Source organism: Penicillium diatomitis (genome assembly GCF_028827545.1).
Source record: "Penicillium diatomitis strain IBT 30728 chromosome Unknown utg000013l_segment0_segment0, whole genome shotgun sequence".
Taxonomy (NCBI): Eukaryota; Fungi; Ascomycota; class Eurotiomycetes; order Eurotiales; family Aspergillaceae; genus Penicillium; species Penicillium diatomitis.
Window position 1 is genome coordinate 1,145,277 of NW_026623185.1, and position 16,388 is coordinate 1,161,664.

Below are 16,388 nucleotides of genomic sequence, written 5' to 3' on the forward strand. Positions count from 1 at the left end.
TGGCAACGTAATTTCGGCTCGGGTATTCCCTATGGCGAAGGAAGATACCACGAGCTCTGGATCGAGCCTCTGGATGTCAAAGTCTTGGTCCAGCAGAGACAAGACCGATGCTCGGAAAGTATTGCGACCGGGTTAAGCAATAATCTCTTTGACTTTCGAGTATACGACATACCCGAGGAACAAGGAGAACTTTTGCAGTCAGGGCTTGAAAACATGGATCACATTCTTGCTCCTAGGGAAAGTTACTGGGAGGATAAGCATCTAGTTACTATATCTGAACACATGTGTACAACCTTAGGGAAAATTTTACTTGGTGTCAAGAATCATCCGTCTTTATACAAGGTCGGGTTAGTATGGTCAGTGTTTCAACAGGTTCGTGGTACCAAATATTTCAGTTTATTGAGGAGATTACTAACCTAATTCTCTCCAGGTGCTTCGCGGAGTCCGCGAGTTAATGAAACGTGGGTACCATCATGATCAAATCAATACTAGCAACGTTCTGATAGGGTGGGCCGGCAGGGTGGTCCTTGGTATTCCTTTCCACGCATTCCTTATCTATTGTAGATAACGGCTGATTTACTGACCAGGGGGCATACAACATATCACTCGCAACAAAGATAAAGGGCGTGAGATGATCGAAAGTCTCTGTCAATTGCTCAAAGATTTCGTGCTTGTCACATTGTCTGCAAAAAACTTGAGCCGAGACATGAAGCTTGAAATGCAGGCAATAAAGAAAGGATGCGAGGTCATAGGGGAAAGACTGCGTGGGAAACTAATAGAGTCCGTAGATTCATTGAGCATCATTGACGCAATCGAACAAGTATGTATGCAATCAGTTCGCCTCCTGTTCTTCTTTGACTAATCACACAAATACAGGACGACCTCGTGCGCCAGGCGTCTGAGCCGGCTCTAGGCGCGGCAGTTGAGCCTGTCATCAAAACCATACATAATGGGGTCTCTCAAGGAGCCGGTTTTCCATCATCTTTACTCGAAGCTGGTGCCAGCTCTAGTACTTTCAATATACCAGTTGAGCCATCTGCAACCCAAACAATTTGCAGAGTGCGCTGTAGAAAGTCTTCCTCCCTCAGGCCAGATTGGCGTGTGAAGCGCTTCCGCCTCACAAGTGGCGGCCGTTATAATAGGCAGAACTACTGGCTCCTCACACGCGGGGCTAGTGGCTGAAAGATCGCTACGGGAATGCTTGCATATTAGGTGAGTATGGCTTGGGATGTACTCTGCTGCCTCGAACGCTATAGCTATTCTCTTTGCTCAAATCGTGGTGCCTCAATACCGGGAGCCCATTCTCAGGGCATGTACACATCGAAAAGGCGATCGGGGCCGCTTTCCTATGATATTGTATCGTAAGAGACTGACATCATTTACCGTCCCTACGTAATCTATATTTATTCTTGGTCCTCCGCGTGAGTAGATTCGGATTTACACAGGCAGGAAAAATGGAGACTGAGCTGTAATGAAATCTTCGCATCGCACGATACGATTGATTCCTGTTTGCATGGCATGTGATTCTGCCACTCACCACAGTCCATAGCTTAGGTAGAATCTCTCCTCCTCAGCAATCTCACTCCTTATCCCTCTCACACATCGATACTGCTGCCCCTACCGTAGCCGTATCTCATCAATTCCTCAACGACATGACCATAATTCACCACCATCGCCTAGATATGCCATCAGACCTGTTTCATTTGGGGGCCAAAGTGGCCGTAAATTTGGGTAATATGATTTCAGCAAATACCTATTCGATTTTGTGAGCGAGACACGGCGCATCCGAGATTTACGCTCATATCAGAAATAATAGACAAAGAGTGAAGTCCTTTTCCAGTAGTCACGTGTATATATAGACTATCAATTCTGTCCCAGTCTTATTTTTGTTCCAGTGTCCAGGCCAGGTCAGCGATAGAACTCCGGAAATCTTCGTTTGCAATGGTGAAACTACATCTCGGTCCGAGTGACAATGGCCGCGGGGTGAGTCCCTGAACTTGCTGGGTTATACCGCTAGTGCATTGTTGAGTATTAAATGGAACAATGCTCATGGACAGGACCATTCGCAAGTTGACTTCTCCAAAAACTTCGGAATGACGAAACGCACGGGAACCACTCATATGAATCTGGACTGCCTGACTAAAAGAGATACAGAAACTCTTCAGTACGTGCAGCGTCGAGCCTACCAACTTGATTTCGCCCTGTTCAACGTCTGCGGTATTCACTTTGGCTGGGGCAGTGTTATTGGTATCATACCAATGTAGGTTGATTATTTACCTCTTTCAAAATGTGTTAAAGAGAAAGAGATTAGTCTAACGCCCGGATCTAATACTCATTGAAATTTTCAGAATTGGTGATACTGCGGACGCCATACTCGCGTTACTGCTTGTTTGGAAGTGCGGGGATATCGACGAGGGACTCCCACGCGCACGACGTATGAAGATGGTGATGAATGTGATTTTCGATTTCACCGTTGGCTTGATACCGTTGATCGGCGATTTGGGAGATGCGGCATTCAAATGTAATGCTCGCAATGTGGCCAGCTTAGAGCAATATCTGTGCGAAAGGATTTCGGACCGCCAAGAGAGGTTTCACCTTGATTCTTGCTGAAGAGTTGAGAGGTTAATCAAAAGGTGTAAAAGCCAAGCTCGGTCGTATTACAGCAATGTCAACGTGAACAAAATAAACAAGACCATGAACCTACAACGGTCATGTTCATTTTCGCCTGTGTCACGTCCTCGGTCAAAGGGAGCTGTAGACGGTACATTTTGCGAAATCACAGTTAGTAACCACTTGTAGGTGGTAGGGGGAACGGCTCTCTGCTCATAGTGCCTTTTTTCCTCCCGTTGATACCAAGGTGTTACTACTCACCGTACTTAGCGAACTATATTTAATACTAATTGCGTAAAGAATTCCAGACTGTTATGTGGTACTAATAGTAGACTGGCTCTATCACAGAGCCAAGAGGTCGCAGGGACCGCAGGGTCGCTGCATGGAGGTCGCTGAACGGAAATTTCAAGAACTTACCAGTAATTACTCAAATATCCCAAAAGCAAAAGAGGCCGGAGTCGCTGTTATTTCTCGTTGAATGGATCTGCAAAGTTCGATTTGGAAACATCTCGATATATACTAAATTTATCGTTTTTAGCTATGATTTCGAAATAGCGATCTAAAACAGCGATCTAATAAAAATCTTGTAGCAGGTGTTATCAGGTCGTTGAAGGTGTATGGGAGTTCGTATTTATAATCGGTCTATATATAATTTCGCTATAAGACTATACTAACTAATAAATTATAGTCTCATGGACTTAGTGTAACGGGCCAGAGCCCGGTGGTTAACCATATGCCATGGCTTTCCGGATACCGCCTTAGCAGAAGGGGGTCCGAGCGAGGTTCTAGTGGGTCCTACCCGAGGACGCTCTTAAGGACTGCGACCGACTCCTACCCCTTCTTCCTTCTTTCCTTAAGATTGTTGCAAACAGCATGTTGGCCTAGTACAATTGAATCAATTCTGCTACAGCCCTTCACACTTGGACCTTGCCAAAGCTCGCGAGCACGGGCTTAAATCTCTAAATGTTAGCTCGGAGCCCGCGGGCTCTAAGCTCGCGGTCTTAGGGCTCGCGGGTACGAGCTTAGTAACTCGCGCGCTACGCGTATCCGCGAGCTTTACGATAGGTAATACGAATACCATGTGACCTAAATTCGCGAATATTTCTTTTAAAAAACCTATACTCAATGTAGAATTACTAAGCTTTAAATTAAATTATGATTTTCTATTACCGATCCGATACAGAAGGTATTTGTGAAGGGCTGTAGCAGAATTGATTCAATTGTACTAGGCCAACATGCTGTTTGCAACAATCTTAAGGAAAGAAGGAAGAAGGGGTAGGAGTCGGTCGCAGTCCTTAAGAGCGTCCTCGGGTAGGACCCACTAGAACCTCGCTCGGACCCCCTTCTGCTAAGGCGGTATCCGGAAAGCCATAGCATATGGTTAACCACCGGGCTCTGGCCCGTTACAGTATTGGTATTCTATATATCAAGACTCGCGAATATGAGCTTGAATCTCTGATTTTCGGCTCAGAGCTCGCGAGCTCTAAACCTCTAAGCTCGCGGCTTTAAGGCTCGCGGGCACGAGCCTAAAAGTCTGATCCGCTCGGCTCGTTGGCAAGGTCTACTTGCAAGTTGCAACGATATACATAATTGCGCTACTCTACTATGTATACCGGATCAACCGGACACTGGGCAATATCCGCGGCAGACCGCAACCGCGTATATTAGTGATCTTTTAGTTCTTATTGGTTGGTGTTCCGCCCAGAGACGCTTTGCGTAACACTCTTGCTAATCTATCGTAATTGTCATAAATCGATTTACGAGCTATTTGAGTCACTCGAATAACCCAAGATTTAATATCTGTGTTAAGGCAACTACTTTGGCAAGGTAGTCGGACTTGGTCGTCAGGACTCATGGAAGAGATGGTTCTCAACTGTCTGATTGGTACAGACACTAATTCTTAGGGAACCATATCGGTCCTCTAACGGATGGCTATCTTATAGTCCTCGCTCCTCATACCACAGAGGGATCCATTCTGAAGTTCTGGCTCCCTCACCGACGATCGTTCGATCGACCGGTCAGCTGGAGCGGGGGACCCCTAACGCCTCAAGCCAGGTTATCACGTGGAATCACCTGATGGCTCCATGACAGCGGGTCACCTGAGAGGGTACTTCAACAAAGGGAGTCCCCTTACAATGTGGCTTATGATTGGTGAAATAACATATAATGTATGTAATGGCGTATCTAATTCTGATTCCTGACTATGTAAACGTGTTACGGAAAGCGTTCTGGGCGGACACTAACCAACAAGACTATAGGACATCACTAATATCCGCGGTTGCGGATATTGCGCAGAGTCTGGTATATGTAGTATATTAGCGCAACTTGGTACTTTGTTCCGCCGCACCGAGCTCAGCCGCACCGTAACAAAAGGCACAAACTGTTATTATTATTATTATGATTATTATTATTATTATTATTATGATGATTATGATTATTATTATGATTTTTAGTATTCTTATTATTATTTCCCATTATGTCTGTTTTCTTTGAATAGATGTTTCCAGGTCTATAACGCATTGTCATTGACTGAGTGAGCGATACAGTCGTGTCAAAACGCGCCGAGAGGCTCAAAGCATTCAACCTTCCAACTTCAACCACCCACCAATGCCACCATGCCTCCAAATCGACAGGTAAATTGCTCAAATTTGGTGGAGCAAGATGATAGGCTTCTTCTCTCAGCTAGAGCCTAGCAAGAGGGCCAGATCTCATAAATTCGCGCAGCTGCAAGGTGCTATCAAGTCTCGCTTCATCGCAAGCGGCATGCCGTCTTAGGCAAGCGCTGTAAGGGTAGGCCAGCCGCCTGCGCTCGTTGATTTACGCCTAGATTCGTTTAAATGACTGAAAATAAGGATCCAGGAGAGTGCGCTTCTAGAATAGGCTCTTCCTCTTGAGTCTTGACTCTCGTCGTACTGCCCCTAGGCTTGAATCTTGATCAGTTGCGCGATATAGCGAACCTACTGCTTACGGCGCGTGGCCGGTCTACCCTTAAGGCGCTAGCCAAAGATACCATATGTATATGTCAGATATGGTTAAAACAGCCTTAAGAAGTGTAAGGATTACGCCTCTAGACCCTAGCCATGTCTTAGAATTCTTGTGATGTCTTGCAGGATAAGAGTCATTCGATCAGTTTTGTAATTCAAAGTATCTGGAGCCGTATGAAGCTCCAATTACTTGTGATGGCCACTTTGCAAACGATCCCAGCCTCATTAACTAATAGCGTGCTCTGCCTACTTGAGCGCACAAAGTGGCTACTTATGAAATACGTCTGGTTCGATTACGCCCAGGCCGGTAAAGCTGAGAGCCTGAGACCCTGATGAAAACGCTTAGCTAAGGGCCCATCATCAAGGGAGTGCAGGCATAAGGATGCATCATGTCGGGGTCGAAAAATGCTGATATACATAGAATGATAGAAAGAAGTGTTCGTTCGTAATGATGAGGGCGCATTCAAGTTGAATGTCTTCAAATTGTTGAAGTGGGTAAGGTTGGGCTAGATTGGATTCGTAGTCTCGTAGTCATAGGCGAGCTTGACTTAATTATTGATATCATAGGATCCTTGGTGAATACCAGATTTTAAAGAACTATTGTAAAGGGAGGCTTAGTATGTATGCTTCAATCGAAATGTATCTCGCGAGTCGCGTACACTGGAATAGAATACTCCAACTAATGATGTACAGCACCACTAGTAGCGCCATTCGTATCTTTACCACAGGGTGTTCTCCAAACAGAGGCGGGGGTAGTCAAACACATCTAGTTCACGCCTCGAGGTGCAGACGAACAGTTTCCAATGGCTCAGTAAGCTCGGACAAAGGGTCCTTGGGAGTTACGGTCTACCTGTGCTAATTTCTCTTTCCCGTCAACTCAATGGCGCCTGGGGAAATCCCCGACGACTCGTTCCCTGGCATTGGCGATACTGGTGATAAGCAAGGCCAAGACTGGCTGTGGCCATTCAAGCGAGGCGTAAAGGTCAACCAGCTGCCCGAACCCCCAAATTTGGTATCAATGTTGTTGGCCGGGTGAGAACTCGAAGGTGACAACTTAGTCATCATCAGTTTCAGGATGCGCTGGTTCTCTCTCAATGCCTCTTGTGCTTGATCTGCCCGCGGCGCACACTGGGAATGCTCGGCCCGGGACTGCACAAGCTGAATATTTAATTCCTGGATTTTCTGATCGGATTCTTGGAGTCGCCGCTCCAATTCTTCGACTTTTTTCATGTCATATTGTCTCCTTTCCTTCTGCGTTTTGCGGTGTTTTCTCTGCGCCTCTCTCTGTGATGATAATTTCTGCGATCAACAAACGACGATTAGCACATATGATCACTGGACTCTTGTCATTCCCTCATTTACCTTCATATGTTTAATGTTATCGCGCGCTTCGTTGTTGGTATCATGGCTGGCTACCATCATGATTCGAAATTGCTTTCAGGCTCTGAATCGTAAATGTTGTGGACTAATTCGAAAATTTGACCAGTTCGGGGGTTTTCTGGGCGCGATGACCGTCTTTTCAAGTCACGAAATATATTTGTGACTAGTACAGGTCTATCATTAGGTTTTAGCGGGCGGATCCGATGAGGTATCCGGGGTCGTCGTTCAAGGGCGCGAAAAATCACATTTTATCTAATTATTTTACTTAATTCTCATATTTGTACATGGATGATTTCCTCGACGCGGCTAGTGAGCGCCCCGGGTCATGCGCATCCTAACACACACTAAAATAGTATTCTTCCAACTACTTTCCGGTGGAAACATAATATTACTAGAAAGAAGTTAGGCACGAAGCAAAGTATAAGAATGCCATTTCTCACTCTACACATTAGTGTTCCGCTGACAAAAAAATACCTGGTCCCTGATGCGATCATGGAGCCTATGCGGATATGCGAACACTGCGAGAAACGGGTCAGGTATACCAAACAGGAAGAAAGCACCCGACCAGAGCGTCTTAAGTGGAAATGGCATATTGTGAATTACCTTCCTCCAACCGGGATTAGTATAAGGTTTTCAAACTCTGCGGTACCTCCTACCCTCGATTGGACAAAACTAATGTAAGGAAAGCTTCCTACTTTTCCCACCGGCCCTAGATCGCCTATCAATCGCAGGCCCTTCACGAGAAAATATTATCGCACTTGTGATCGCCTTTACACTGACTGCTGTTGGATTTCTGCCAATAATATTTGTGCCATTTGCCGAAACAAGCAAGCATATCTCAGTAGTCTGCAATAGGTATTATTGACACTGATACACTCGGTTCTGGCCGTGATTAACGTTGTTCGATAGAATTTGTTTAGGTGAAGACATCCTCGGAATCTTGAATATTGGACTGCACCTGGTATACGGGATGCAGAGAAGCATGTTCATCACGGCAGCACTTGTGATTGCAGGATGGCAGGCCTTCTGTTTTCTCCTAGCAGACTTTCTTCTTTCGCGATCGGCTGGCTCGAACAAGACAATGTTCACCCTACTCCAGCGTTCGAATACCGTGACGAAGCAACTTCAACACTTGAGGGTTCAGGACATGTCGCCGGATCACGGTTCGGTGCCCAGGAATACGGATCCGCTACAGAATGTAGTCTGGGCCTGAAAGTGGCGGTGAATATCCATTCTTGATGAGATACGGCTACGGTAGGGGCAGCAGTATCGATGTGTGAGAGGGATGAGGAGTGAGATTATTGAGGGGGAAGAGATTCTACCTAATCTATGGACTGTGTTGAGCGGCAGAATCACATGCCATGCAAACAATTCTCATTGCTGTAATTGTTATATGGCAGTCAACATTGCAAGGCTAGTCCTGTGATCCCGCTTTCTTGACAAAATACCTTGAAACGACCCTTGTATCTCTTCTCGGATTCAAACGTCGACGATGCTAAAATCCTGAAAGAATGTACCACCTCGAGACAGCCTCCCAAAGTTCCGAGCTCTTGCTCAGAGATCTCTAGACCAACGTCAGAACCTAGAGAATGGGGTGTGCGAGGGTCATGATGAAGATCGGCCTCATGTGACTCCCGCTCTAGTTGTTTTGTACATCACCGGCATCTACATGGAAAAGAAAGGTCGTGCGAAGAAAACTCGCCCTATACTACGGTACAACCAAATGACACGACGTTTATATTGAGAAGAAAACGGGCTTATCAATTTTGCCTACATAGAAGCGGGTCTCTTCAGCTACAACCTTGTACATTAGTATGGTACCCGCTTCACAGAAAAACGTCTGGAAAGAGGAGTCACGCTAGCGACCTAGACCTTCGTGTAAAGCTTAGAGGGAGGAAGAACCCGTAAAACCAGTATTAAAGTAGGTGAAAAGGGAAATGATACGTAGGAGTAAAAGGAGATGAAAAGAAGAAAAATCACTAGAAGGTGACCGGTGCAAAACCTTTCGTCTTTCACTTAACTACTACCCCTGAGTGAAAAGTAGCAATTTCTGCCAACAAATTGCTCAAGTAGCCGACCCGGAGGATTGCCTTGATTTCGATAAAAATTAGAATGATCATTCTGAATACCTCCAGCTCTTGACTTTGTCTAGGCCGGGGTATGTCAATCGAGAAAGAGGACTATGAATAGAACCCTCTTTCGGCGGCAATACTTTTTTGAAGGATGTGATTCAAGACAAGAGAAGATGAATTTTCTGCTTCATTGACAGCGACCTAAACGTCCACGTACTCAGTACACGCTAGCCTTACACTATGGCCCTGATATATGTCGCCGAGTGGAAGGAATATCTAGGCTTACACTTTGTGAAATGTAATGATATACAGCCAGACTCCGAAAAAGTCACAATAGCCCTTTCCAAAAATGAGAAGAGGTGGAGGAAACGGATCATGAAATCTTTTGATAACTCAGAATTCATTGAGAATGCTCTGATGATAATGGTATCTCAAAGGGACTACGAAAAAACGCAATGTTGCAACCGACAACTCCACAGAAATTCAGAACCACAACGGCTTGAATTTCCAGGGTTCGAATGACCTGTTTGGACGGATTACGACGTATATAGGCGATCCTCAACTGTAATGTCTTGAGTAAATTCTGTGGGTTTAAATATGCGCATCTTTTTCTTGATAGTGAGTCCTGCGCCGTGTAGATTCTTTTCAGCAGCTAAGCTATCTGAGATGAAAAAATATGAGTAGACGAAAAAGATTATCTTACTTGGGGGGTTTCTCACTATAAGCCTCCAAAAGTGTCTCAACTACGCTTTTATCTTCAACATAGGGGTGACCTTACCACAAGAGGCAAGACGAAAAAGCCAAAATGTTTGATCCGCATCAGTGAATCAAAAGGTCAGACGGTCTTGAGAAATTGTGACAGAATTGGCCCTATATACGAAAGATTTCAACAGGAACTCCCTAAAAATCTGTGTGGAACATTGGAAAGCCAAGCAAAAAAACCTATGCGACAAAATGCGAGCTGGTGAGTACCCTCAAGCTTTTAACATTGTCCATCACCCTGACTGCACGAATCGGTTGGGTTGAAATATCCTAGTCAATCAAAAGATACTGGGGTGTTTACATTCTTAACTTCTGGGGAGGGAGCGAATTCATCAAATTCTGGGAGATGGGTCTTTCCTGCTAGATGATGTTCCTCCGAGATGATAGATAGAGTTCAGACCTGTATGTCCTCGGTTTCACAACGCCATGCAGATGAAATCAAGGCGCTCTTTTCTTCCCAGTATACGTTTGAAGGACTACGGGAAGGTTGTCAAGAGGAACTCGAGGCTGCGATTTTGGAATCCAAATGCATGATCCCATCAATGCAACTATTTACGGTTTGATGGTTAGGCCTGCTATACTGCCTGGGCTACGCCCTCACCACCCGGGACCACCAACCTCAGTAGTCTGGCTTAACTTCCTTCTTCCTCCTTTCCTCTTCTTCTAGTAAACGTCGAGTGTTTTCACCTTTCAAGTCTTTCCTTGTAGGATCCTGCAGCCAAATATTTACAGTGTATGCCAGAATTCTATCCAAAGTCTTGATAACACTGAAAGATATACTGGGGCTCAACGAGGGAGTCTATGGGCACAGACAGACAAGGATACGGAACACCGGCTAAGCAGACTGGACCCTGAGGAAATTAAATACATAGCCGAGCAACAGCATGGATACCTACGCGATACAGAAAACAGAAGGCTGGAGAACAATAACCGCTCAGTTCCAGCTACGCCAAGATCTCAGCTGTCGAGAATGGTGGTTGTTTATGATGAATCAACTCAACAACGCAAACCTGCCATCATTGCCAAACCACCTGGCCAGCATGGCAAAGCGCCTCGGTTTTCGTTCAGATTGGATAGCCAAGCGTGGTCGCGAAGAAATCGACCTTCTTCCCCGCGACCGTCAAGCTTTCCCAAGAGATCTGTGCACTGGCTGGAAGTTTCACAACAATATTACACGGGATGACTGTTTAGGTCAGATAGGCAGTGGCTGGTTGGAGAAAACGGAGACCGAGCGGCAGCACCTTTTTTCCGACATTGCCGAGACCATTGGCACGGACTTGAGTCAAAGGTTTGATCAGTTCGGTAGTTGCAATAGGCTTGTAGAGCTTGCGTGTATGTATCGAGCTTTCTTCGGCGATCCCTTCTGCGCTTTACAGTACGCTAAAGTCCCGCGCGGAGAAGCCGCAGGGAGTCGACTGACGCATACCTCCGCAAGTGAGCTCGACATCGCACTATGAAAATTAGAATCTCATCATCAAAACAAGTCACCTCAACTTAACAGCTCGCTCAATACGCAAACTAATCCCACTCGCGAGAGAGAAGCGGTGGAAATTTGGTCCCCCATTGCGGTAATAGTCAGGGTGACAACCAGATGGATGTCTATAATAGAATACTCCGCGGATGAGATTCCTGAAACCGAGACTCTACAGATTCCGAGATCTTCGACAGACATACCTAGCAATTACGTGTAGCCAGAGATCATAATAGGGCGGTATGACCCTTCGTATCCAGACGAAGTCCCTGTTTATGAAATGGTCCAGGATTCATCCTCAGGACAAGAACTTATGATATAATTCCAGATCCGGTAACCCCTTGTTCGAATTAGGTCCTCTTATGCAGGATAGTACAGCACTTTTGTACAACGAGACTTCGCATTTTGATGCGACTACTGATTTGTTTGTACTAGACCCAAGATCCGCGCCAGAACCGTTAGCCTCCACGAAGACGCATAACAACAGTCGTCAGCCCCGAAACCAAGCGAGTAACTGGAAATCACCCTATATGGAAAAAGAAAATGAAAGCGATGCAAAGTAGGTCAATTGTCCCTGGATGTTTGCCATTCATCAAGTCTGATACATCCTAAAATTGCTCCTGGCAGTGATATGCCGCGCTTTCGAGGGCGCGATACTGCACAGGTTTCCAGAGAAAGCGTGGATGGACACGAGCCACAATGGCATCATGAGGGTTTCAAAGTCGGCCAACACAACGCTATCGATGATGAAAAAGTGGACGAGCTTTCCACAATTGAGCTCGGCGGAGATTTGCCCAGGCATTCCGGTCCAAGTGAACTGGAACCTACTGTCCAGACCGACCCTCAAATCAATATGAAGTTATCGAGGTCCTCGCAGCGAGGCCGCGACCTCTGCTCCCTAGTACATTATAAGACACGGATACTGTGGGTCGATCAATGATTTTTAATATATACCCCAACCCCCCATTGCCAAACCCCTATGTTTTCTAGCGCCATTTGATTGAATGATCGAGTAAGACCTATAGAGTGTATGGGCCCAATATCTTACGTTGAAAGGCGGAATATTACCGATAGTGTGATTCGAAGGCTTTCGATCTTGACATTGTTTTTTGATCGACATGTAGGGATCTGAATCATCAGATCACTATTTAGCCTAGCAGTACTTCCTGTATATTGATTAGACCAAGTTAAAATTGGCTTTCGTTCATCGCTATGTTCTGGCTCTCCGCCACGAGCTTAGCATAATCAGCATGCGCTTTCACGTCAGATTCGTGTCTTGTATCATAACGTGTTGAACCGTAGTAATCATCTGTATGGCTTTAGGTTCATTCCTGAGGACATCTGTAGGTGGCTGAGATAGCCATTCATGTAATTCAGCGCTTTGGTCAAGTATCCATAGGGGGCCACATAGGTAATAGTTGATGCTTACAGTCAGACACGTAAAGAACTATGATATGGGCACAAGTTACCGCTTGATATGATGCGATCTGCCACAGGCAACCTAGCTGTATGGACGAGACTTTGCGAACGGTAATGATCCGAAAGATTGAATTTACTCTTCTAGTATATCCGTCAAGCAAGTTGCCAGTGCTATACGGACTTTCCTTTAGTCCGAGAAGTGGCATGTTTGATGGGGGCTCTTCACAAACGAATATACGTCGCGTCAACATCTCGAGATTGGTACATTGAGAAGGTATCACGAGCGTGATTCTAGTTCCAGGACGCATGAAAGCCCGATCATTGTCGCAGTGTCCAGGCGGGATGTCAAGTGTGCAGAGGCTTTCATTTTCTCCGGGGACCAATAAGTAGGGTCGTAACTTATGAAACAGACTAGGGCACGGTAACACACGGGCTTGAATTGAGGTGTCGGTGGCTAGGTACATGAAATAAAATCAAGGTGGTTAGCCTCTTGAATAATTCCCCAGGCTAACCATGTTCGTGCCTTTCAGGACCGCCGCTTTCATCAATTTAGGAATCCAATTTGAGGTGTATTCACTGTCAGTGAATTCCATTATGTCGTTGACCTTGCGACCGGTATCGTCGAGGCTGAGAATCCAGATGTATTCGTTCGAGTAGTTGCCAAAGTCCGTGTCACTTGTGGATCGTAAGTATAATGTAACCTTTCGCTGTGTGGCATCAATGATCGGTAGGTGACCTTCCTGAAGGTGAAGCTGAAAGGTCCGCATGACAGGCATCAGACTTTTCACCCAGGCGCAGTACTCAGCATTGGTCATGGGGCCTGAGCTCAATGAGCCGGACCTGATCCGATGCAGACAATTCTTTGCTCGATGGGCTATGATAGCCTCCGGTACCGATCCCTGGAAGGATCCAATAAAAGCAAGTGCGGTGTCTCCACATTGTTCGTAAAGTGTAGGCATCGTGTGAAAGACTAATTCATGCGAGATAAACGTCAGCGCAAGGAGTCGCGAGAGCAGAGATACGATGCTAAATACCTACGGCTCGGAATTTGATCGCGAATTGTTGCGCTATGATGACTTTGCTCATGTGTAATTTAGTCGTAATGAGTTCGGGCGTCGGCCAGCTAATCGAGAAACAAGGGTCAACGGCTAGGTTGACTTACCGTGGTTCGAGAACAATCCTTTATGTTCCTTTCAGGGGACAGGGCGCTGAAGCACGGAATGACCGAAGCTGTTCGCTCAATTGATTAAAGAGCTTTTAGTCTCTGTTTGTGTCTAATGAATAGTTAATAGAGAGCCCCGAGACGGAAGCTATATCTTCTCTCTCTCCGGAAGAGATAGGTAGAAGTACCATCTCGAGAGCAATGATTGTTTCGCGGTATCTGGAGGCAGTTGTTTGAGATACTCTGAGACAATTTCTCAATGTCAAGAGTGCGATTCCTCAACGCGACCTCTCGGTATTAATCTATCCATCTGCTGTGCCGCTATTAAACATATCTATGACGTACTATCAGATCCAAGTCTGGCCACTTCAACTCTCGGACAAAAGCTATCTCATCGGTTCCTTTCTTCCTAACTAGTTACGCGCTTTTAAGCTCTCACGACGAAGTGCTTATCTCTAGAGGAAACTGAGGGCTTTTAAAACCGCCCTCTCAAAAACAGATGACCTTATCTCAAAATTACCATGTATTTCAAGCATAACTATGCCCCGAGAAATAAAAATCCACAACGAACAACGCCGTGGATTTGGAGTGTCTCGATGCAAAGTCAGGCCGTGCCTTTTGTCATTCGGGACCCACAGGCACTACTCTCAGTGAGCTCGGCCGATGCGCTAGGGACGGAGTCGCAAAATGATCTCCCATCTAAATTGTGGAGGACTATCTTGTGTTTCATGAAATTTGTATCGATGATTGATCTATTACGTGATGTGTGGAAGATGCGTGGTGGGTTTGCCCTTTCACAAGATGAGAAAATCTCAGTTTCGAGGGCTCCCATCGCTGCTAGTCTGAGATCAAGGCCTTCGGCACTCGGGCGCTTAACATAGCCGCTCTGGTTTTTTAGTCGGATTATTTATCAAGTCAAGTTCCTGGAATTATGTAGCGTGTTGTTTATACGATATGGCTTCAAGCGTGAGCCTGTAATAAGGCTGGGTCTTACCTCGTCTGGGGACGACATCTTCATATTGGGGCCTTGTGTAACTGCTAAGTAATTGAACCATGCTCTCGTCTTGGGCCTGAATAGCCTCCATCAGTGGTGACCAACCATAACGGTCGACGCGCGTAGGATCAGCCCCTTTCTCCAGAAGTAACCAAGTCAGATCTCTATTCGTTCTTCTGATTGCCCATATGAGGGCAGATCGGTCCTTAACGCCCCTGCGTTCAACGGCTGCCCCTTTCTGTATCAAGAGGAAGGCTATACGCTCATGTTCATGAGCGACCGCCCGGGCAATAGGTGTCCAGCCTAGGCGATCCGTCACATTCGGATCGGCACCGTGACACAACAACATCTCTGTCATCTCAAGATGTCCCATCATCACAGCCCACATCAAGGGGGTCCGGTTCAATCAATCAACAGCATCTGGGCTCGCACCCCAGGAAATGAGCATTTGCGCGATGGGAATCCACTCCGTGAGCGCTGCCCATATTAGCGGCCGCCGCTGCTGCCGGTCAGCTTGGCGTGGATCGGCTCCTCGACGAAGCAACATGCTGACGTATCTCTCCTTTCTGCGCTTGGTGGCCCAACATAACAGGGGCTCACTGAAAGCCTCCTCAATCTTCTCATTCTGGGACTTACGTGTGAGCAGGTCCGAAATTCCTGGACTATGCCTCTTTGCTCGTGACCACAGCGATTCTAGATCTGCACCGAAAATATCCTTGCACTCTGCATTGGCATCGAGTAAATATTTTGTTGGGAATAATTGCCATGCAGGACTGCCCAGTACAGAACTGTCTGTCCTGCGGCATTCTGGTCATTTACGTCAACTCCAGCGTGAAGAAATGCAACAACCACCGCGAAGTGATTATTCTGAGCGGCCAAGATTGATGGCGTGTTCCCTAAAGCTCCTTTAAAACGGATAGTCTCTTTACTATATGGTCGAGCGAGCAAGAGACTCAAGGTAGCTATATGCCCCTTTTCCGCGATTATGCTGAATATGGTATTCCCTACCCTATCGTAAACGTCGAGATCGACCTGGGGATGATATGAATACCAGAGCATCATGCTCTTCATCCTGTTTCAGAAAATGAATCAATTCATACCCCAGCCGTGTAAGTGCGAAAAGCGTGTGGAAGTATCTGCACACAGCACTCAATTTAAATATGGTCAAGGGGTCTAAGTATTGTGAGATGTCTAGCCATATCTCTGCCAGCCCTGGTGGATAATACATGATGTTGTGGGAACCCCGTCTGAGTAAACGTGAATCGACGACTGAGGCTTCACGAGACCGGATCTTCTAAATCCTCAAGAGGCGAGCTGTGTTTGGATCGAGCGGGCCACGGGTTTAACGTATATATATAGTATGAGGAAAAAGATAAGGCGGTGTGCCGAAGCTTCACATAGATAGCTTCCATCTGTCCTGAATAACGGTTTAATAATCAAATGATCCTTTGTCGCCCAAAAATAGATCGTAGATCATTCTCCGTCCTTCCAGTTGCATACATATACAATTGGAAGTTAATAGTACAGCGCGATC

At 46.1% G+C, this 16,388-nt stretch overlaps 4 protein-coding genes across 4 annotated transcripts; 2 read left to right on the forward strand and 2 right to left on the reverse strand.

Moving 5' to 3' along the window:
* Window positions 1-2,093: 2,093 nt before the first annotated feature.
* Window positions 2,094-2,610, forward strand: N7539_008697 (DUF4112 domain-containing protein; the record flags this gene model as incomplete). The annotated part of the gene is made up of 2 exons (XM_056938292.1): window positions 2,094-2,260; window positions 2,349-2,610. 2 exons carry the CDS (start codon window positions 2,094-2,096, stop codon window positions 2,608-2,610), a joined length of 429 nt encoding a protein of 142 aa, XP_056786674.1.
* A 3,839-nt stretch (window positions 2,611-6,449) lies between these two features.
* N7539_008698 (uncharacterized protein) lies at window positions 6,450-7,016 on the reverse strand (the record flags this gene model as incomplete). Its single annotated transcript, XM_056938293.1, has 2 exons — window positions 6,450-6,878; window positions 6,957-7,016. 2 exons carry the CDS (start codon window positions 7,014-7,016, stop codon window positions 6,450-6,452), a joined length of 489 nt encoding a protein of 162 aa, XP_056786675.1.
* A 3,832-nt stretch (window positions 7,017-10,848) lies between these two features.
* Window positions 10,849-11,227, forward strand: N7539_008699 (uncharacterized protein; the record flags this gene model as incomplete). The annotated part of the gene is made up of 2 exons (XM_056938294.1): window positions 10,849-11,096; window positions 11,185-11,227. The coding sequence occupies 2 exons, from the start codon at window positions 10,849-10,851 to the stop codon at window positions 11,225-11,227; spliced, it is 291 nt and encodes a 96-aa protein (XP_056786676.1).
* A 1,953-nt stretch (window positions 11,228-13,180) lies between these two features.
* Window positions 13,181-13,657, reverse strand: N7539_008700 (uncharacterized protein; the record flags this gene model as incomplete). Its single annotated transcript, XM_056938295.1, has 1 exon — window positions 13,181-13,657. The coding sequence occupies one exon, from the start codon at window positions 13,655-13,657 to the stop codon at window positions 13,181-13,183; it is 477 nt and encodes a 158-aa protein (XP_056786677.1).
* Between the last annotated feature and the right edge of the window lie 2,731 nt (window positions 13,658-16,388).